At 34.4% G+C, this 24,583-nt stretch overlaps 1 protein-coding gene and 1 pseudogene across 3 annotated transcripts; both read left to right on the top strand.

Moving 5' to 3' along the window:
* Positions 1-3,599: 3,599 nt before the first annotated feature.
* On the top strand, positions 3,600-7,757 carry LOC113059492 (uncharacterized; annotated as a pseudogene).
* On the top strand, positions 7,665-24,114 carry LOC113059967 (uncharacterized). Of its 3 annotated transcripts, XM_026228700.1 has the most exons (12): positions 7,665-8,693; positions 16,664-16,777; positions 18,669-18,672; positions 19,062-19,150; positions 19,965-20,114; positions 20,211-20,354; positions 21,118-21,372; positions 21,686-22,054; positions 22,720-22,971; positions 23,060-23,166; positions 23,290-23,336; positions 23,779-24,114. In XM_026228700.1, the coding sequence occupies exons 4-12, from the start codon at positions 19,096-19,098 to the stop codon at positions 23,813-23,815; spliced, it is 1,416 nt and encodes a 471-aa protein (XP_026084485.1). In that variant the 5' UTR covers positions 7,665-8,693; positions 16,664-16,777; positions 18,669-18,672; positions 19,062-19,095; the 3' UTR covers positions 23,816-24,114. The 3 variants fall into 3 exon arrangements, with proteins under 3 accessions (XP_026084485.1, XP_026084484.1, XP_026084483.1); XM_026228699.1 differs by lacking the exon at positions 18,669-18,672 and having other exon boundaries at positions 16,625-16,777; positions 19,035-19,150; XM_026228698.1 differs by lacking the exon at positions 18,669-18,672 and having other exon boundaries at positions 19,035-19,150.
* The last annotated feature ends 469 nt before the right edge of the window (positions 24,115-24,583 follow it).

The following is a 24,583-nucleotide window of genomic DNA, read 5'->3' on the forward strand; positions in this document are numbered from 1 at the left end:
GGTTTGAGACTTAAGTCTTTGTGTCGGCTGGTTTTTATCAGCTGGACTAAAGGCACAGAACTTCCCTCAAAATTACTCGACACATAAAACAGCATCCAAATATGAGTATAAAAGAAGAGCGTTCAGCTATAATTAAAAATATATATGTATTAAGTACGGCTGAGACGATTCCTTGAATAACTCGATTACAAAAAAATGATCGAGGCAAATTCCTCTGCCTCGAAGCCTCTTAATTTATTTAAAATCTCACGTCAGGTTCTTTTGCAATGATTTTTTTAATGTGACAATGCGTTAACGTCAGCCACAAAATGAAAGGAGACACAAGCGCTGCATCCGAAACCGCATACTGCAAGGAGTCAGGAGTGTTTTGATTTGAGGGCGTGGGCAAACGTAAAGAGAACGTTGTGACATGTGTCCATTGCAAGATAGAGCTGCCATACCACAACTAGGGCCCTATGATTTCCGCGATGCAGAAAACGCGGAGGGAATCTTGAAACATCAAATCATGATATGGACTAATATCTGTAAATATTAAGCTGGAACAGTCTATTTATGAATCCTGCGTGTACTGCGTGTCTGTGTTAATAAATGGAGCAGAACCGCGACTTCCTTTATTAACACACACTGAAGCGCGCGTGACGCTCCGGGGATTTCAACATCTGCTGTCTCACTAAATAAGGACGTGAACACATGAACAACATCTCCAGAACTGCTCTGACAGTCACTTTATGAGCATTTGACCATTTGATTTGAGTAAAACTAGTGTAACATCACATACAGAGAACTGTAAAGGTACATCAACCCGTCAAAATAAAAGTCCGGTTTAGTTTAGTTATTACGGTTTAGTACCAAAAAGTTACGCTTGCTTAATTTTCAATAATTAAAAGATAAATTAAATTGATGTTTTATGTGTTTAAAGTTTAATGTGCATCTCAGAAAATGCTTTATTTAAAACCCCAACTGAATGTGACTTAAATGCACTTAATTCATCTGTCAACTTTATTGTCGTTGTTCACAGTACAAGTACAGACAGAGAAACAATGGGTACTAATTAAATGTTTATTTTTGATGTATGCATTGCATTCTAAGCATTTAAAAAATAAAAATAAAAAATTCTAAAAAAGGAAACTTAATTGTTTATTTTAAGAGACCCAGGAGTCTTATTTTCTCTTGCATAATTAATATTGCACTTTAATTAAGCAAAAACACATTTTATCCGATTACTCGATTAATTGATGGAATTTTTGGTAGAATACTCGATTACTAAAATATTTGATAGCTACAGCCCTAGTATTAAGTATTACTAATTATTGTTATTCTAGGCTCAATCATTCTGGGCTTTGGGCCCTTAACTTGATCAAAAACTTGGCCCACATGTTGGAATTTGAGGCCAAACTGTGACATAGTGATGGGAAGTTAGGATCATTTTACTGACTCTGTCCTTTGAGTCTCGTTCAGTAAAATGAACAAATCTTTTTTGAAGGGCTGTCTGGCCCTTCCTCTTACCCCTACCCCTCCAACCAAAAGAGAATCGAGACACCCCTACCCCTTTATGTGAACGCGCGAACAGAGGGGTAGGGGAAAGGGGAAGGGCTAAGGGGTAGAATTTGGATTAGGCCTAAGCCGCAAGCTCGACTCATGGTGGTGCCCTTCCATCAATTCCTTTAAGTTTCAGCTTTGCAACCATACTCCCCCCGGAGCCCAAAGGCTCATGGTTTCCTGCATGCTGCCCGGCGGGTCATGGGAATAATGCCTCCGGATCACGGGTAGGCATTGTTTAAGGTCAGAATTACGACGGTATCTGATTGTCTTCAAACCTCCATCTTTCGTTCTTGATGAATAAAAACATTCTTGCCAAATGCTTTCGCTTTTGTCCATCTTGCGCCGGTCCAAGAATTTCACCTCTAGCGGCGCAATACGAATGCCCCCAGCCGTCCCTCTTAATCATGGCCCCGGGTTCCAGAAACCCACAAAATAGAACAGGCGGCCTGCTTTGAACACTCTAATTTTTTTTTCAAAGTAAATGCTCTGGGTCCCGAGGTGACCAGACACCCAGTTAAGGGCATCCGGGGCAGCCGGGAGGCAAGGTCTGGGACAGGCAGTGGCTCGCCTCGCGGCGGACCACCACCCAACTCCCGAGATCCAACTACTGCAGCAACTTTAATATACGCTATTGGAGCTGGAATTACCGCGGCTGTCAGAAATGGGTAATTTGCATGCCTGCTGCCTTCCTTGGACGTGGTAGCCATTTCTCAGGCTCCCTCTCCGGAATCGAACCCTGATTTCTCTGATTCCCCGTTACCCAGTACTCTGACTGCCACTGGTCACCCCGCGAACAGATCTCCCCCGGAGGGGCGAATGTCTTTCGACTCCCCCTGGCCACGGCGAGCGTGCATGGGCCAGGCAGCAGTCAAAAAAAGCCCCTGTACACCAGTGAAGACTATTCAATGCTATTTTACATTTGATTATTTGGTTTTGTACCTGAACAACTACAAACTTGAAAACAACTGTGGGGGAAAAAAAAATCATTGTTTAATTTGTATCTTTGTTCTAGCCTATTGGTTTTCAAGATGGTATTGCAAGTGGGCCGCCAATTACTATTAAAATAAATAATAATATTGTTCATATATGTAAAAATGTCTGAGTCTTAACATAATATAATTTCATATAATTAAATAACAAAAAAAATATTAAACTGTAACAATGATTCCACTATTCGAGCTCGCTGATTGGTTTAAGAATAAACCGCCAATTTATCTTGGATATTTTTGCTGCATATGCTAGAGAACAACAGCAGTTGTGCCAAGCGGTGCCATGCAGTCCGAGTTATTTTCTGTTCATGGCCAGTTAATTCAATAAAGACAGGTAACAATCTAGCTTTTGAGTACTAAGTTATTAACCCAACAATAGCGGGGTCAGTTAATTTTATCAGGTGGGCCGCGAGTTGAAAAAGGTTAGGAAGCACTGTTTTAGCCTATTCATTTACTTGTATTAGGCTATTTAGATCTTTTCAAACAGGGCCCACAGTAAAACCTGTAAATATGCCTGTGAATAATGGGACAAACTGTTGTGTATGTCTTTTGAACAGAACGCTCCTTTTATGTGTTAAAAAAGGGACGATTGTGTATATTAACGAACTGTTGGCAATCCCACTCAGCCATATGCTGTGGGCTGTCAGACCAAATCTGACAATTTTTTATGTTTTTTTTAAATATATAATATGTTTGCATAGCATTCCTAAAATTATACATTTTGCCTGTGACGTTTTTACAGTATAGCCTATTATCAACACGCATTTAGTCTTTATTCATTTTTAAATACTGTTATATCCCCATCACCCAACTTGTTTGCAAACATGAAGTTTGTTACCTAAATTGATATTTTAGTCCTTTATATTTACAATATAAAGTAGGCTATAGTTAAGCTGAAAGTATTGATCTATGAATGTTTATTTTGTCATTTTAACTTTTACAATTTTCATCTAATAATTTTATATTTTATACAATCCTTCTGCTAAAAAAATATCATAGAACATCAAAACGTAATATACTAATAGAAACAGATGTTAGTGTGGGAGAAATTGGACGTGTGGCGTGAGAGTGTGTGAACAGTGTCGGAATGTGTGAGATTTGGCAGCTATTGTTGGCTTAGTTGAAAAAAAACTGACCTTTTAATTTTTTTATTAATATATATTTTTACCCTATTGTGAATCTAGCCCTCATTTCAAGAATTTCTCACTTTAGAAGTGCATGTGAGAGGCGTTTTTCTCCCCTACTCTGGTTGTTCTACATACAACCATTTTTTTTCTTCCGCTCTCATAACTCATTTCATTTCCTCGTGCAGGTTCTTTTAGAATCGGCTGGTTTCTTGCACAAGGTTTTTGCCAGTTGGATTAAAGGTACAGAACTTCTCTGAAACTTTGTCAACAGAACATAAAACAACATCCAAGTGTGAGTAAGAAAAGCATGTCATCTGTGAAATATAATAAGCTAGTTAACTTCTGTGTAATGTTTTCTTATATAAAACGGAAAACCAAGATGAAAAGAGATGCATCAGCATTTTGGATTGATAAATCATTCTTCATACTCTGAACGAGATACATGCAGATACCGTTTTGAACAACAAAAAGATTTTCTTTAACACTCGATCTGGAGCCATGATGCTCATTTATAATGTTAACTTTAATTATTTTTAAATATATATATATATATATCTATATCATATAAATGTCTATGAACTTAATTGCACTTACTTTTTTCACATTTAAAACTGCTAATTTTAAGATTTGAAACATAAATGAAAAATACGCAATCATAAGTATTTATGAAAATTTGTCAGCTTGTAATAATAACCTGTAATGACATGAGAAATGCTCACTTGCACTACAAACATTCTAAGGGAAACCTGTGTAAATCAATATATATTTAAGATACATTATAGCATTGATAAATAATTTAAATATATAAAAATAATGATAATAATAATTTAAGCATCTTATCCATCATTTGTTTCTTCTATGTCTACCAATGCTTGTTTTTTTAAATATGTGTAAAATTTGGAACTATTACATATTTGCTGGTAATAGCATGTTAAGGTTAAAAGTAATGTAAGTGTCTTAAGCATTTATCTCAGATTACTCAAATTTTTTGTTAATAGTTTAATAGTCGTTTTCTGAACATTTACTTTGGGAAAAAAATGAGAACGAAAGAGAGTGAAACAAACTTACTTGCTCTTTTTTCTTTGCAAAAGCATGAGCCTTTTTTATGAATACAAATGTATTAATCTCTGATGTATAAAATTTATTTAAAAAGAAGCTCATTCTCTTTTCATTGACCAGATATTTCAGAAAAAAAAATGGCAACTTGCAAGATCCTCTTTTTTGGTGAGCACAAAGGAATTCATATAGTGCATTTCATCATTCTAACTGTACAATATATTTTATTTTAAACAGTCTATTACTCTGCCTGTACAGCGTTCTCTGTCTTGTTGTTTAACGCTCCTTACTCTCTGTCCTTCCCTTCATCAGCATTGTGTATATCATGTGGCAAATGTGATGTGTTCTATAAGCGAGTCGGGGATGAGGTTACCCTGAAGTGTGGAGCAACTTCAAACAGTGATACAGAATGGAAATTTAACAGCATTCTTATCTGTAACATCAAAGGCAAAACTGGAGCTAAACGGATGGGTATCAGTTTTTTTTTCTCCTCTCAATACAAAAATTTGAATATGAAGTTTTGTGAGTTGTCACACTGTAATTGATTTTATTTTTAAAGGTACTTCCCATATTGCATCAAAAGTAATTGTAACCGAAGAAACTTTGAAGGTTCCCAGACTGGAGACAAGAGACTCTGGAAACTATTTTTGCAGTCATTCAGGGTCAGTGAATAAACACACCGTTAATGTGGTGTCAGGTGAGAGGCGACAGCAGTGGTTGTCATTTTTTTTGTATTTATTTATTTTTAGAATTATAGTATTTTATGTTTTTTTTTTCATATTTACTCCTTTTTCTCTCTCAGTCTTTGCTAAACCAGGCCCAGTGCTGGTGCAGTCTAGTGATGCAGAGCTGCACTGTGACATTACAGGAAACACAGATACTAAAGTACAGTGGCTGAGACCCCCTAATGATCAAATATATAATGAAAAAAATCAAGTAATTCGCCTGACGTCTGTGATTTCAAAAGATGCAGGCCAGTGGACGTGTCAAGTCAAGGATGCTTTGAATCTCAGTATAACATTGACTGTTGTTGGTTGGTGTTACTCAGTAGTTGTTGTTCAGTATGAATGTTTTTTATTACTATAATAGTTCACATTGCATGTTGTCATTGACATTTGTCTGGGTCTCCAACAGGTAACCAGATTACAGCTGTTAATGTATCTGAAGGGGACGACACAGTGCTGCCCTGTTCTCTTCCTCAGAGTGTATCTCAGCGTGTTGTGGGTGGGAAATGGAAGGCTGACCACCTTTCCGAAGTCTCTTTCCCAACCCTGAAGAACACGGAAAACAAAGGCTTACACTGGAATGGCAAGGATTCAGAAAAAGTCAACTTTACTACTGAGCAACTCGGCACCAACTTTGATGTCACATTGAAAAATGTGAATACCTTACATTTTAATAACCTAAAGAACCCTTTTCATATATAAAGAACTATTTGTGGAAGTAAAATGTTGTGAAAAGGATGTGAAAGGTTCTTCATGGAATCATCCAGGCCAGTAAAGAGCCATTTTTAAACGTTGACAGTAATTTCCTTTCATATTCTCTCAGGTGCAGCATAGAGATGCAGGGAAGTTTGTGTGTACAGTGGAGTTTGAGGGTGGAGCGAGACTAAGTGTCGAGACAACTTTGAGGGTTCTGGCCAAACCTTTAGGTAAAACAAAACTACAATGCACAACTTTACAAAATCAGTCTTGTAGTGATGCACACTTTATATCAGAACCTTATCAATCATTGGTAGATGTTAGATTAGTCAGTAATATACATATTGATATCGGACACTGAATTGTGTTTGCTCATATACCCTATATTTACATTTATGTTAGCTGTCATCTAACTCTCACTTAAAGTTAATATTTAGAATAATTAATAACTGAATAAATAAATATAATTTTCAATAAATACATTTATTTTGAATTGAATTTGACAAAAATATACAGTTTTAATATCAGACATTTTTTGGTTATTGGCCATAACATGAAAATAAGTAGTGGTATCAGTATGAATTTTAATATCACTGAATCCCTAGAATCCTCATTCCACAATAGAATTCAGGCTCTTTTATGTACACTAAGCAAAATACCAGATAAAGGGCTTGGTGTCTGTTTGTATTGAAAACTGAACAGGTGGACAGGTGTTCACTAAAGGCAAAGGGAAAACTCTTTCAGTTAAGGAAATCTTGACCAAGGACGTGTATGGCCTAGAACTGTGGGTCTGGATTGCTGTAGGAGCTAGTTCTGTGGTTCTTATCGGACTTATCATTGTGACCGTTCTCGTCCGACAAAAGAACAAACGGATAAAGGTGAGAGATAGAAAGGAAGAAAGCAAGCAAGAAAGGAAATGGCTCAGTTAAGATTTTTATTTTATTTTATTTTATTTATTTATTTGTTTTTTACCCAGAAGAGGATGAGGAAGCTGAGATCCATGCGGCAGCCTCTTATAGCCAAAGACTACTGCCAGTGCAACAGGTACTTCCTGTTCTTCCATTACTCTGTGTAATACAATGATATTCCTAACAGTCAGGCTTACTGTAAGGTTTGTTTGTGCTTGTTGCATATTTTTACATTTAGATTGCCTTTGCTTTTATTTATTTGCATTACAATGATGAGTATATTCACTTGGAGAATTTCAAGAGATTTTAGTCTTATTTTACAGATTATTTTCACAAAATAGTGTAGAGTTTTAAGATCTGCCATTTATTAGTATTGGACTGAATATATATGGATCTCTGTTGTTTACACTATACATACTGGTAATGTCAAAATTAATAAATTTAGGGATGTTATATTTACACAGTCCATATATCTATGTATTCTGGGGAACAACAATTGTGTATTTCCTAACTGGTAGTTAACAGTTCATATAGACTTAATTGCCCTGTAACTGCTACAGAAGTCTTACAGCATGTGTGTGTGTGTGTGTGTGTTTTTTTTAGAATGAATCTGAGAATGAAGTAGAGCTGGATCAGGGAGTGAGGTCACTTCCAGTGCCCAGATGAGAGCACAACCCTCGTACACATACAGCAGGCCCAAACCACACCAACTGAGAGGAGCAGAGCGCAAAACACAGAAAAACACACCCTGTGCTTTTAAATGTGCTTCTTGATTAATAATGCTAAATAAAACATGCACTTTTCAAGACTTACTGTACCAGGCTAAACATATGTGGTGTTTACTGTACATTTAAAACAAATCCTGTTGCAGAGTATATAATATAAATATTTTCACAACTATACTTTTCCGCGTGCGTGGACTGCTCTATGTGTGTGTATTTCCCCAATTTTGTAATGAGCAGAAACTGGTGCAAGTGAGATTGTTTTATTTCAAAGGTGTCCATACGTGTACAGCTGTTCACAGACATCAAAACTTACAGAAAAAAATAGCATCTTTATTTTAATGTGCAGCAATTTGGAAGAATACTATCTTATAAATAACTTTAATTAGGTTTTAACTTCAAAAGTGTATCTGTGTGTTTTGATATATAGTTAAAAAAAAGCTACAATTCTGTCACTGTGGTGGTATGCTAAGATACAAAAGCTGAAATGTACATCTTTGTGCCTTATTAACCCGTAAATAGCACATATTAATACCTTAAATGTAAATATTAGTACTTTAAAAGTACATATTAGTAACTGAAGTGTACATATTACTACCTTTTGAAACGGTACTGTTTTGTATCTTTTTTGGGTGTAGGATAACATAAAAACACACTTTAGAAAGACGAAGAAAAAGGAGCTTTTAGATGCAGACAGAAGGCCGTTGGTGTGATAAATGGTGTGTGACACTGAAATGGTGTAAACAGTGCTGAAGAGTAGTCCTGAGCAATAACGTAAAGCATATGTTACCACAGACACATGAGCGCAGAGCTGCACAAATCACATTGCAGTTTCCTGCCCTGTGTGTATGACAAGAGTGTGTTTGGAAGAAAATGTCAGTGTAGCTCTGAGACCCTGAACAGAACACACACACATCTCATCACAACTGTAAGTATTTTTCTGTTAAACAAACCATGCTGCTTTTTGTTATTGTTATTCTCTTTCATTTGTTTTCTCATGTAAAAAGCCAAAAGCGTTTTGTCTTCAGCTAAATGTCTGACAAAAATGACGAGCTATAAAATACTCCAAACAAAATGGCAGTGGTGGAGATATGTTTTTTAGTTAATGATGTTCAAGAGCAACTTGTTTTGATCATTGCAATCAATCATATGGTCCTATATACTGTTTAAATTGTAGCGTAAAGTTTTGCTCAAGAATTTCGGATGCCGATCTTACGTTTCTGGTGTGCTGTTTGCAGTAATCATGGTATTGAATGATCAAAAGTTCAATAACCATAGCGTAAATAACCATTCGAAGAGACATTTTCAGGTCTACTCTTATTTACATACAAATATTTGAGGTTGTTTTTCATAAATTTTATTGCAAAATTATATGCTTTGAGTAAAGTTTTTGTGTTTGGTAGTTAGTGTTTGTAGATTACATCGTATTACTCTTATTGCTCTGTAGCCATGAGTTATATATGAAAGTGTAAAACTTCATAATGCAGAACATATTAACAGATATCAGTTGTTTTAATATTGTGTTAAAGTCTATCTGTTCTGGAGGCCAAGGCCTCAGTATGAACCGTTAATTGAATTTTCAAAATGAATTGTTGTTAAAAAGGATGAAGATTAAGTAAAAAAATATTGTTAAGTATTGTTCAGTTTTAGTGTTTTGTGTGATAAGCTTATTGTTTTTGAAGTTTCACGTTTTGTGATATGTTAAATGTTCACACGGTTACACTGAATCAGTCAAATGGGATACTTTTTCTATTTGACTTTTTGTATTTGCAACATTTAATTGAATTCATATTAAGTCACTGAGATATAGATATAAAAATAAAAAAGTAAGGTAACGTAAACAAGCCACACATTTTCTTAAACGACATAAAACATAATTCACAAAATTAAACGATTTTTACATTTATACTGAAAAAGGTATTTTCATGTTTAAGTCACTAGTATATATCGCATCTTAATATATCGATAAAAAAATGTGCAGGTACACAGGACAGCTTTTTCACTTAACAGCGATGAATTTATTATAACAGACAACATCCTTATCCTCCACCAAGTTATACTACTGAAAATCATTTTTTAATATGTATATATTTTTTTCTATCCAGTGCCCACAAACGTCAGACTTAAAAACTCAGATCATTCCATTAGATATAATATCAAATACAATATACAAATATCAATGCAAGTGCGAAAATAATGCTGCTAGAACTTTGCTCGTTAACTATCTCTCTCTGATTTATGCCTGACATGTTGTTAGTAACGGCGAGGCCATAGGTTTGATTCCCAGGAGAACCTGATAAAACACAACCGAATGCAATAAAAGTTGATTTGGATGACAGTCTATCAAATGCATGCACTTAATACTGGCTTTAAGATGTTGTGTAGTGGCTGTATGAATTTACTTTAAGATTACACAGGTGTCTTAACCACAGGTGTAGATCATCACATTAACTTGTCTGATGACCCAAAATTATCCAAATACTTCTAGTCTTCATTTGAACAGTCAAACGTTTGCTTTATTATCTAATATAACTCAACAAACAGTTTGCCTGAAAATTTACCCATTGAAAAAACAACAACAATGCCTATTAAATGTGATGTTTTGTTATCTAATGCAGTGATTTTCGTATGTTTAAGGTTTAAGGTGTGGCCTGGGTGTCCAAATACATTCTGATGTCGCTTTATAAAAAATTTAAACGGATGCCCAATTGAAAAAAAAAAATGACTGTGCATCTTCGTCAGACATTACCGTCTTCTGTCAAAGATCAGGTTTTGTTCTTATTTCGTAACAAATAAAAGATGGAAGAGATTTAGGTCTGTTATTCCTTGCAAACACATTAATAAAAAATAAAAAATACTCAGGAGTTCATCTTCGTAAGACCCTGCATCTCTCATGTGAATAAAACTTGCAACAGTTATGCAAGTATGTTTTAGATGTCACAAAGGCATTAAATTTGTCAGGATATTATATTGTACTCACAGATGTCAGGTTATGGTTATCTTCTATGCTTTCTATGGCATGCTAATTTTATTCTGAAAATATAATTATCATTCCAGCATGAATAACTTTAAAGATGTCTACTGATTTTAAGCAACAAAACAACTGTGTTCTGAACATGTAGTGTTTAGAGGAACATGTAGTAGAGACAACTAAACTCTAGAAGCTTTATTACATTTTTGTCTTGTTCTGTCATGGCAGAAAATAAATAAATAAAAACTACATGCAAAAACATCTTGCCAAAATTCAACCCATCAAGAGCACCTTTGACCTCGGGTGTAGCAGATAAAGTTAACGCTGCACAGTGAAATCATTGACATATATTTTTAATAATCACCACTTTATTTTAGGGTGACATTGTTACATTGTAATTACACAAGCAAGTACTGAGTAATACTAATTTACTATGTATACTTACTATATAGGGTTAGAGTTGGGGTTTGGTTTTATGCATCATTCACTATTACTAAACATGTAACAAGGTCAATAACATTACCTTAAAATAAAGTGTTACCTCATCTTATGTTTTTAGTTATTTTAGATACAGCAGTATTAACGATGACAGTGTTAAAGCAGATTAAAAGAGTGTATTTTGTCTTCAACCGTTTGCTGTCTAATGCAGCGGCCTGTAGTTGCTGAACGGCTCTTGTTCAGTGATAGAAACATTTGTAGGACAGACACAGCATGCTTTTGGATACAATCTGAGGTAATGAACAAATTCTGGATCAAAATGATTAAATGAGCAGAAAATGTAATGTAATATAGGGAAATTTAATGTAATGTAAATGTAATGTAATATACCTTGCGAGTATCGAATGCCTTATAATGTGTAATATAATGTATAATGTACGAGACATACACAGCCAGGCCTTTCTCAGGCAAGGATTTGTTTTCCTGATGCCGAGACTTTTGTTATCATGCTTTTCTGTCCAATAACATAATACTGTGCTCAATTTAATACATTACGTTTAAAATTATCTGCACACACAGAAACAGAAAGTACAGTATTTAGTTTATCAGTTCTTTTTATTTTTATGTATTTAATAAACCATCAGCCAAATACATACATTTATATACTGGCATATTAATGCAGGAGTGCTGCTATATTAAAGATTATTATACATGTATGGCATATATATATATATATATATATATATATATATATATATATATATATATATATATATATATATATATATATATATATATATATATATACACATACATACATAAACAAAATTACATTTTGTGTATACATGCATTTATCTCACCTTGCTTGAATGATGTACATATGCAATATACCATACATGTATAATAATCTTTAATATAGCAGCACTCCTGCATTAATATGCCAGTCATTAGATGTTTATACTGAAAACTGGAGGAATCAATGTGAATCAGTCGGACAAACAATGTGGAACAAGCCGTTAACTCCACAAGAGTGTAACGAGTGTTTAGAGTATTTATTTCATTAAAATTTACAGAACTATTAAAACCTTCTCATCACATTGTTTCAGTAGCTGAAAATGTAGTTCGTTATTTTTGTTATCAATAAAATGAAAGTCACAATTGATTGACAATATTTGATGTTCTCTTAAATAAAGTCACCTGACAAGAACATGATCCCTTGATCTTCTGAGAATTAATTCTGGCCAAAACATCCTCCTCTGACTGTAAATAATGAAAAATAAGTCAGTAATTGTCTTGAAATCATTAAGTCAAGTGAATAACATATAAACAGCAAACCAAGTAAAAAAAAAATATTAAGTGCAAAATGTAGTGCATTCTCAAGCACAGAACACGTTCACAGATTCTGGATCGCTGACTGAGCAAGTTAAATAAAAAAACAAATATTGTAAATTTGTTTTAATAGTCAAGAAAACAACTTTTCAGGTGGTTCGTTGTTACATCACAATGGGCCAAAAATGAATAAAGTGACCCCCTTTATTTTTATTGCTGCACAATTTGCTCTTAAAAATAAAGGTGCTTCAAATGGTTCTTCAAGCTATGCCATAGAAGAACCATTTCTGGTTCCACAAAGAACCATTCAGTCATCTTTCTTACCTTTTTATAATCTGAAGAACCTTCTTTCGCCATCTTTTGTGAAACAGAACGGTTCTTCAGATGTTAAAGGTTCTTTATGGAACCATTTAAACAAAAAGTTCTTCTATGGCATCGTGATGCACCTTTATTTTTAAAGAGTGCAGTTCTTGAAAATGAGTGTGAAATGGTGACTGTAACAAAGTCTTAAAATAGAGTGCGTCTGTGTTAGATTTTGGTGTTTGTGTGCTGCTGTTATGAAGGAGGGAGTGATTTTCATAATGAGAGCAGGATTCCCTCTTTCACAAAGTGTGTCATATAGATATTTTTCTGTTTCTCATCCTCTCACTTCAGCTTTGTCCCACACATACCACGCATTTTGTGAGAGGGTTTTCCTACCTGACCCTTGGTTTTATTATGGAACAGAAAAGGCAATTCATTAGAAAGAAATCAGCAAATGTGGCTTTATACATGACTGCTGTTATGGAAGAGGCATTCAACAAGTTCTAGTTACTACGTTTTTGAAAGTAAAAGTAGTATTTTTGTTACACTGAGGATTTCTAGTGATTTGTTCAACTCAAAATATAAGCAACCATCATCATATCCAAATATGAACTGTAAAAAAAAAAAAGAAGAAAAAAATAATTCAGAGGAACAAAACTCCACGTGAAAATGAAATCACATAAATACAGGAAATGACACTGCACTGCACACGACAGATTCTTGAAAATGAGTATGACCTCTTTATAATCATTTCTGTGAAAATACATCAATAAAAATGGGCAATTAGCAGATTTCTGCAGAAAAAAAAACACAACATGCAAGAAATACAATGACGCGAACATAATTACGCAATGGAACAGAATCACCGTCTGTACCATGAGGTTTCGAAATTTGCCGTCTAAAATATGATCTAATCTTCTGTACATTAATCTAAAAATACACATTTTCGTAAGCATCAGTCCAAATGTCAGTAATCTCTCTTTCTCTTAACATCTCTTTCCACTGACATTTAGTTGCGCTTGCATTTCAAACCTACAGGACTTCATTAAATGGAGGAGGTTTGTAACTGAAAACACAAGAACGAAAGAGACAAATGCAGTTGGTCTTTCTATGTAATTTCCACTCACTTTCCAAAACACTTTTGTTCACCATGTGAAACTCTTACTCTAGAAAACCAAAAGCAATGGCATCTATCTTAGCCCTCTTCAGCGCTCTGCATGCCTCAGACTTCTTCAACGTTTCCTACGGCCCACAATCTAAGCAGATGTGTGTGAATCATTGACAGTTTCTGAGGATTCAGATCTGTTAGAGGGATCCCCTCTGGGTCACATAACCATAGTGAACCTTTTACAATATTAGCATATACAGTTCTTGCCAGTTTGAAGACCAGACCAGATGAAGACTGAAGATTAAATGGCAACAAAGAATAAAACTGCAGATTATTCTCCCCAAAAATAACCTTGAAGTTATGTGTGGGAGACAAAGTCAATATCAGTCTTCGGTTCTTCAGGCGAGTACACACAGAAATGACTTGCTGAAGGGGAAACACGTAATGAAATCCTGTATGGGACATATTGAAATAAATCGCCTACTTTTTCTGCTTGCTTGCTTTCTCTCTTTCGGTAATGATTATGTTGGTGTCTCAACACCTTTTCAGTTTGTTTGAGTAATGAGGGATCCCTCTAAAATGGGTCTTTCCTTTCTGCTCTGAGAGAAAAAGGATAAATACTTAGTTAGACAGACAGACAGACAGATGTTGATGGTGATATAAAGAACTGTGTAAAGCTAAAGGTATTTTTTGAAGAAGATGAACAGAGCATGGCAGGAAGAGAGAGAATGACAGAGGGGTGAAACCTCAGACACAGATGTGAGGCAGGCAACATGTTTGTTTCAACCTTCATGTGGTTCCCCTTAGCAAACCACTCCTGTCCTACAGCGCTGAAACATGCTCTACACTACCTGTCGCTCTCTTGCGCTTTTCTTTAATCTAGTTATTCTTTTACAGCAGGATGCTTTATTCAACCTTAAACATGTTACAGTTTTACATACTTATGGCACTGGAGAATCCACAAAGAACTTGTTTTGTGTTTAGGTCTTAACAAAACCAGGCAAAATCAATGAGCTGGTGCTTAGACCTGAAGAACTCGTAATGTGAGATGATGGGTTTTGTTGGTTCTTGTTAAGAATGGCTTCTTTTTTCTTTTTTTTTTGCAAAACACAATATTCTGCAAAGTATGACTGAAGTATCTTCTTTTTTAAGAGTGCAGCTTGTTAAGATAAGTGTGTATTAAGACTTGTGCATTGCTTATGGGCTTCTAATCCTCTGTAATGCAAATTTAACACAATCTTCCGAATAAGAGTTATAAGTCAATACATTTGATTTGGTGAGTGCCAAACAATAAATGTAAACAGTAAACACTAAAAAGAAGGATAGCACAGAAATATGCTGACTTGATTCAGAAATGACCATAACTAACTAAAACAGAACTACCATAAGACTTTTTCTTGAATGCCTTCAGAATTTCTTTTTTTTTTGGTTGACCATTGTATTCTTTCATTTCAGTATTTGTTTCATTTGTTTTCCTCTGTGGAACCACATTGGTTCAAATCAGCAGAACTTATAGCAGAAGTGATACATTACAGATAAACCTTCTTACAGGTTTTAAAAAACAGCCAAGTTCACATATTGGATTTGTCCATGTTTAGTGGAAGTTGAGTCATGATAATTTGCTGCGTTTTAATAACAGAAATTGAAATCTTCAGTTTATCCATGACAACACTTCTTTAAAAGATATGATCTATATTTGTGAATGCATTTAATCATAATTTTCCTCATAATCACATATTACATAAGTATGCATTAAATGCTGATAACTGGATTCAAAGAATTTACACTCAACACGCTGAGGTCGTTTGTAAAGGTTACAATGATTTACGTTCTTATACAAACTGCAGTGAATTATCTGTTCATAGTGCAGGCGTTATATGTTAACATTCCACCTATCTGCTCAAGATTCATATAAAGGTTGACGTTAGAATGAAGCATCTATTTGGATCTCTTTAAAGATATAATAGATTTTTTTTTTAAATCATAATTTTAAGGACAATGAAACAGCTCCAGAAAAAAAAAAAAAAAAAGGCAGAGGAATAAAAAGAAATGTTTTAGCGTTTATTCTGTTGGGCTCGGAGGGTAAGCACTGATTAAGAAGTTTTTAAATGGAGTAGATTAGGTTATTATAAAAAATGATCAATAGCTCTGTAGCAATGCTCATGGTTACTAATAGGACACAGATATTTAAAAAAGAAGAAGATAAAGTCAGTTATAAAACAATGTGGCAAACAAACAATGGAAAAAAAAACAGATAAGCTTAACAAAAAATTACACAAAAACTAGTAAAATCAGCAGTGTTTCAGAGAACACGTTGTTCTTTACATGATAGACAAATACATCCGTTACGTACTACAACCAGAAAAACCTACTCAGAAAAAAAACTTTTTTTGAGCGTATCACAGCGATGTCTAATTTTTACAATTTATTACAGGAAAACATTCCCGTTTTATTTATTCATTTTATTTAATGACTGTCTTTGAATTTTTTCCCATGTTATTATTAATTTATAATGAAATTTTATATTGGTCTAACTATAATGTTTTGTAGGGAGAAATAATGTGGTTAGATAAAATAATTATAATACACAATTACAAGTGATAACTTGTTTGACAATTAAAGATATTTAGTGGAAAAAGTATAACTTTATTTCTTTTTTTAATTTTAATTTTGTTTTATAATTTTTTTTTAAATCTGCTTAATTCAACAGCCTCATGTCAATAACCGGACGTCTTCTTTTACCTCTCAGGCCAATCAGACAGAAGGGAGGCGTCAACAGAATTTAAATAGAAATATTTTGGCCTGTAAGTGAACACATCCGCTGCACAACTTTGAAGAGGAACGATAGTATTTTGCTCATAAGGTGAGTATATTTATCTACACATGGCAACTTTAACTACTTTTTTATTATGGATGATTTAATTTAATCTGTTTTTGTCTTCACAAGATCAGAATAGGGATATTGTAACATACAGCATATATTGTACATTGCTGAAAACATGGTTCCTGCTAAAGTTTCAAACAGAAAGTTGAAAACCTTCCAATACACAATATATAACATTAGACATCAAATGTACGGGATGGAAAACAGAAGTATATTCAGTTCATGCGCTGCTGAGAGTAGCTGTGAAAATAATCAGAAGGACTATCTTCAGATCACAACATAAACCATTAATTATATACAGGATTTCATGACATCAATGTGTCTATTTCCACTGTTTTTAGTTTTTAAATAAACTTTAAAATAGCTAGGAATTTTATCAGAATAAGTAAAAAATTAAATAAATAAATAAAACCCAGATAGGAATGAAAATAAACATGTTTAATCTGTCAAGTCCATTACATTTTTCCTCTAAAAGTTTTGTTTAGCATTTAGAAATGGAAGTTTTTGGTCTTTGGTTCCCCTCCCTTCTCCTCCATCTCTGTGCGTCTGTTTACTGTTTAACCTCCATCCTGACCACAGCCCTGATCATCTGTCTTTCTGGGTTACTTGTTCAGGTGCAGTCTCTGGCTGTCTTTATCTCTACATCTATCGTTGCATTTCTTTGTGTGCATCTCCTTCCTCTGTTTCTGTCTCTCATTCTACATAAACTTTTCTCTCATTTCTAACACATTTCTGTGCTCCACTGGAGACTAAAATCTCATGAGGTTACAATTTCCAAAATCAAGGCAATTCGGCATCAATTCTGTATCAGAGCCATAAAAATATCTGGACTTTACATACAAATGGCTGAAACTATACCTGTATGTCTCAACTAATGGTTTTACATTTATTTTTATTGGTTTAACAGCTTACATTCACAGGATTTAACCACTGGTCATTAGGTGACACTGATTCTGTTTAGCCGTTGATAACATGTCTGCAAATCGTTTTTGAAAATGGCACTTTTTCATACTGAAATTCACCACTTTAAATTTACCCAAATCATAGAAACATAAATAACCTGCACCATGAGGCCAACGTGAATATTTAGGACCACACTCTGTAAAAAAATGTATATTCCCTATGGCTGATTACGCATTATACTTTTATGTATTATAATGCTGTAAATTTTGCTCCAGAAGTAATATTTACTAAACATACTAACCTTACTATAAAAAAATCACATCACAAGAAAGAGCTGTTATTTATCAATAATGTGCGTGTAGCACAGCATCACTAGATCTTGTTTTATTTTAAACAGAAATTCAATGATTCATTCTACAAATCTTGAGTCACTTATTTTTTTTTTTTTTTTTTTTTGTGGTTCTAAGTGGTGAACAGGCAAAAGTATAACAAATAATAATAATAGAACATCATTTTAAGACTAAAATCACTAAATATTAAAGTTGGTAATTGAACAATATATTTGCCTGTATATGATTATTTTCTTAAATGTGCATTTAAGTTTGAGTATCATTTACATTTATTCATTTGTCAGACAATTTATCCAAATAGACATTCGTTGCATTTAAATATATATTTACATTTCATGCATTTCTTGGTAATCAAACCCAAGACCATGGCGTTTCTAGTTTAGAAATCAAAAGGGTTTACAGAACGTAACAAATAATTTAGGTGTCTGCATTTTTCTAGTGTAAAGTGTCAATCTCTTCAAAGGGAGTAAAAAGAGAGATTTGTGTGAATCACATGCATAAAAAGAAAGAAAAGCAAGATCAGATATAACAGGCATAGCACACACCGCACTCCAAGCTCAGCGACGCCACCAGCAGTGCCATGTGGTGTTCTTTCTTCTGTGTGTAAGCGTGGAGAGATCCGCCTTTCGTGGAACAAGGGAGGAAGAGAGGGGGTGATATGGAGGAGGAGGAGGTGAAGAGGTGAAAAGGAGAGGGATAAGAATCTACTCCCTGTACAATCTCAGCCCACCACAGACACACCTCTAGATGTCTTTTTCTCACCATCTTTCTAGCTGTTGTTCTTTCATGTTTCTTCACTGGCACTCGTCTTCCTTTATGTCTGTAACCTGTAGCCCACCACAAAGTTTCTGTCTCCCCCTCACTATCCGACACTCTTACGGTTTCTCTCAATCAAAAAAAAAATCTGAGCCCACCACAAGCCCCTTCCTTCCTCTGTATTTTTATGCTCTTGGTGACAAATATTCTATGGCTATGTCTCACAGATATACATTGTGAGAGTCTCCATCCAGTCTCCATCCTCTCTGGTTCTGCTCTGAGGACAGAATGATGTTGTGCTGGATACTAATATCACTGTTTGTTGGATTTCTTAAAGCACAAGGTCAGTGGCAATCTTAAAGGGATAGTTCACCCAGAAATGAAAATTCTGTCATTAATGACTCACCCTCATGTCGTTCCAAACTCGTAAGACCTCCGTTCATCTTCTGAACACAGTTTAAGATATTTTAGATTTAGTCCGAGAGCTTTAGTACATAGAAAATGCGTTTACGGTCTACTGTCCATGTCCAGAAAGGTAATAAAAACATAATCAAAGTAGTTCATGTGACATCAGAGGGTCAGTTAGAATTTGTTGACGCATCGAAAATACATTTTGGTCCAAATATAACAAAAACTATGATTTTATGAATTAATATAATTTTATAATTTGGTGAACTGGTTCAAGAAAGATCGGTTAAATCGAATTATTCATTCGCGAACCGGATATCGCTACACTGCAGTGAACGCACTCACACCAGACCGGGAAGAGAAGACAATGCTGAATAAAGTTGTAATTTTTTTTTTTTTTGGACCAAAATTTATTTTTCATGCTTCAAAATATTCTAACTGACCCTCTGATGTCACATGGACTACTTTGAAGATGTTTTTCTTACCTTCCTGGACATGGACAGTATACTGTACATACATTTTCAATGGAGGGACAGAAAGCTCTCGGACTAAATCTAAAATATCTTAAGCTGTGTTCCGAAGATAAATGGAGGTCTCACTGGTTTGGAACGACATGAGGGTGAGTTATTAATGAAATCATTTTGATTTTTGGATGAACTAACCCTTTAATAGTCTTTATATGGTGAAGAGTGTGAAATGCAGCCTGAATAAGAATTATTTTTCCGTCCAATTTGTTCTTCTATCATCAGAAAACCCAGACGTAATTTATGCACAGGTAGGGGGGACTGTTACCCTACCTAGAAAGGACATAAAAGCAGAAAATGTTTATGTGAACTGGTACCGCGGGAACAACGAATCTATAACTATCGCCAGGAATCCTCAGAGTGGAATCATAAGGGGTGAGATGCATGTTTTTGAGTTTATGGATTTTCACTCTACAGTAATAATCAGGCTCACATTTGATATAACTGCACATGTATGTTGGTCTTTTGAAGGTAAAGATACGAAGACACACATCGATCTGTCACAAGATTTCTCTCTTAAAATCTCACCTGTACAGGAATCTGATTTTGAAATTTGGCGCTGTGAACAATATGTATTAACAAGTAATTATAAAAAGACCTACAAATTGTACCATGGTAAGTGTGTGTGTGTGTGTGTGTGTGTGTGTGAGAGAGAGAGAGAGAGACAACAAGTAGAAAAAGTATCCAAATTACTTAGTCACATCATCCCTTAAAGGGACAGTTCACCCGAAGATCTGTCAACCCTCATGTCACTTTTTCTTGTTTCGAACTGTTTTTGTCCATACAGTGAAAGTCACTGGGGTCCAAAACCAGCACTAAATACTATATAATATCTTTTGTGTTCAGCAGAATAAACTAGTTTGATTAAATGACAGATTTTTACTTTTAGGGTGCACTATCCTGTTAAGTGCTCTCATTTAATTTCCCCCATTTTAAGGTGATAATTAAAATGAGTATTTTTCTATCAGTTTGTTTTTTCAAATATGAGGAAATGACACTACACCTACTGTTGAGCTCGATTCAGGATGTGAACACAGAAGTAAACTGCCCCCCTTTGTCATTCGGCTGAACTGCAAAAAAAAAAAATAAAATAAAAAAAAAAACATGACAAATTATTTTATTATTTTTAACTACAATCTTCTATCTATATGTAACACACGAAGGCAATTATTAATCATGTGTAATATGGCTGTAATATGTGAATTCTGCACTGCATATTTGGCAGTGTGAACAGAATTAAATAGGTTAATCTGGTTACACAAACACTTTTTGACATTATTGATAGTTTGTGGTGTAGGCTATAACTTTCACATTACATGATAACATTCCTGTAAAGTTCTCGTATTCCATGTTTCAACATTTTTTTACTCTGTTTCAGTCACTATACCCAAAGTGCCTGCTGTGATGGCTGGCGAATCTCTGTATCTGGAATGTCAAATTGAATCTAGTCCAGTTATTCCCACAGTAACATGGATTCCACCGAAAAACTCAGATTGTAATCAAATAAATCTTAAGGGTGAGAAAATTAAAGTCAACAGTGTGTCTAGATGTCATAGTGGTGTTTGGACATGCAAGTTGGAGTATATGAAGAAAACATATCATACGGAAGCAACAACAACTGTTTATGTAATAGGTGAGATTATTGTGTTATTAAACTCCTTCACTTTTTATTTCCTAATATATCTATCCATTTACTTGAGTTTGCTCATTCTTAGAGTTGCTTACAAAGCAATAAATAATATACTGTACGTCTACAATACATGAAAAACATGCAGTCAGGATCTATAAGGGGAAGATTGAACGAATGAGAGCACTGACAAATCTTTTTCAACCTCATTATTTGGTTTTGTATGGATAACCCCCATCTATTTACCCATTTATTATTATTTTCTTTGCAAAACAATAACATGAATGTTTCCTTTATTTTTTTATCCCTTTTCCTCCAGACCTCCCCTCTTCTCCAAATCCCATTTACAAATCATCCTCTGAAGTCAAGATTCCTTGTTCTTTGTCTTCTAACATTCCCTGGTCCATCTTGAATGAAACTGGTCTCATCGGTGGTAGCTGGAGCTTCACTCCTCTCAACGACCCAAAGTCAACACATTCTTTCCTCAAACTTGATGTTGATTCGGTGTTCAGATGGATTAAAATACCGGACACAGTCAGTCCTGTCAAGGCCGAGGAAATCAAGTTGAAAGACCATGATCTATCGATTAATCTGCCAGTATCAGAGAACATAAGGGGGCTTTACACATGTGATCTGACATTTAGCAGAAAGACTCTCAGCACAAAAGTTCAGGTGGAGGTTTTGAAGGGTAAGTGAAAAGTCTTGGAGGTCTAGTAACTAACAAACAACTAACTTATTTACTTTCAGTCAGTAGTGTGACAGAACTATAATGTAGTTTCCACAATAATAGCTCCATTTTCCAACAAGTACACAACAAAAGGAAACATTACCAATTGTTACTTTGTTACTTGTTCTCGTTGGCTTGTTGACTCATTGGCTTCCCAAACAAGCGATATTCACCAAACTGACTTTCTTGTCATTACAGTCATGAATATTTACTAATATAAACTGTATCATGTAAATTAACAGATAAAAATGTATTCGAATGGTTGACATTTTAGTTTTTTTTTCCTCTTTATATTCAAATAATTTATTGAATGATAGGACAATATTTTTAGATCCTACATGCATTAAAGGTTTCATTAGTCAATTAATACATCATTTTTCACTTCAGAGAATTATTAAATGTTATTCAAAGCAAAACTTTAGGTGTTCCTATAAATCATGACTAACTTGTAGCTTTAAGTTGATTCCCCCACAGTGGAATAAAGGATTACTGTTTGTCAACTGTGGCTTGAAGCACATTTTATTAAAGCACAAGTTTATGTTTTTGAGGCTTTTCTTACTGCACTTACAATGCAAACATCTCTTGCCTTATTTAATCCAAACTTTCTAAATTTCTCCTTCTATTAGTTTCCTCTTCTAGAGGTTCTCCAGTATATGAAGGCCAAAGTGTGAATCTGACATGCACATTAGGACATCAACTTACCTCTGACTTCGAGATGAAATGGAATTGCTCACCTTTATCCAGTTGTTCCAGTTTCAAGCTTAATTCATCTAATTTGTTCATACCTGAAGTGAAATTGGAACACCGTGGAAAATATACGTGTGAACTCTGGAAGAATGGGGTGAATCTGACATCTGCTGATCTATTTTTAAAGACTGGTAAGAGAAGTGAAAGACAGGGGGAGAGAGTGATTTATGTGCAATAACAAGTGAGTTAAACATCTGCTGACATTAAAATGTTTCACAGAGAAAGCTCCAGTGGACATCTGGCTTTATGTTGCCATCAGCAGTGGAGTCGTGGTCTTCATCTTGCTCCTTGTGGTCTTCATCATGTGCATTCGCAGATACAGACAGGTTAATGTTCACTATGATACTCAGTGCAGTTTTATCCAGTTCAGCACAAGGGTCAACATTTATAAAGTGTTTGAAAAGTGAAAAACAAATGCCTTATACATTTCTTTTCATTCTTCTTAACAGATGATGATGTACAGACGACGCAAAACCAAATTCTGCTGCTGCAAAAAGTGAGTTTGGTGGTTATGCTGCTTTCAAAATAACACATACAGTTGCCCTAAGATGTATTTAGACACTTAAGCCACATTAAAATATATGGATATTACTGACACTTGAACTAACATTTATTTTTTAATTACAGCACAAATACTTTTGTTTCAGGTATAAAACATTTTACAAATAGCTGTTTCAATTGATAATATACTGTTCAATATTTGGATTTTTTTTTCAGTTGCTGTATGACATGTTCATTGTGGTTCCTCTGATAGGACAGCTGTTTGAACAGCTGCTTGACTGCAAATATTACATTTTGATTACTAATGAAATATAATCCTATTTACATACAACTTTAAGTGTCCAAATACATTTTGCGGTTACTGAATATATTAATACATGAAGATAAATCATCCTTAAAATCATATATGTTATTTTTATCTGTCTCTGTCTCATCAGTCCACAGCAGAATCAAAAGGGTTTCTACAAGACGTGATGATCTTCTGCTTTTGATTTTTATAATCATATTAATGTACAGTTTCCTGAACAAATTCTCCTGTGCCAGAACTGATGGTCTTCACTCTGCTGGAATATTTTTTATTATTGTGTTAAATACTCTCATAGCCACTTTATATACTTGAACATGCTTGATCGCAAGCTATGTTATATGCAACTTAAACAATATGCTGTATGTCTTTTGGTGTATATAACATGATATAATTTGTTTGGAAGATAAATGTACAATTTCCAATAACAGAGTAGAATACAAAACAATAAAATGTTGCTATTATTCTGTTATTGTATAGGCACAGTGAAGTTATTTGTATATTTTATAATTGCCTAACGTGCATCTTTAAAATTCTCTTTTATTTTCATCCACTCCTGCTTGCTTACTTCCATATCTTTCAAATGCTGTTTTACATTTGTAAATTCACTTTTTTTTTGTATTTGAGAAAACAACTAAAAAATTGATAAAGTAAAATAAAATATAGCCTACTTAATGAAATTAAACTGTATGATCATTCTCACTCCAAAATTGTCAAACCACTAACAATCGCTTGTTCTCATTTGAGCCACTTTCAGAACGATTTTTTTTTCATTCATTTGTTGAATTAGCTTGGAAATTTTAATAATTGGGAGAGCTTGCACTTAAAACAGACAGAAGATATCATCCGCTGGTGTTAACGCTACACTGAAAACCCTAATAAGTTGACTGAACTAAATTTATTGAGTAAACTTGTTGCCTCAATTTAATTGAGTAATG

This window comes from Carassius auratus, chromosome 41 (genome assembly GCF_003368295.1).
Source record: "Carassius auratus strain Wakin chromosome 41, ASM336829v1, whole genome shotgun sequence".
NCBI classification, from domain to species: domain Eukaryota; kingdom Metazoa; phylum Chordata; class Actinopteri; order Cypriniformes; family Cyprinidae; genus Carassius; species Carassius auratus.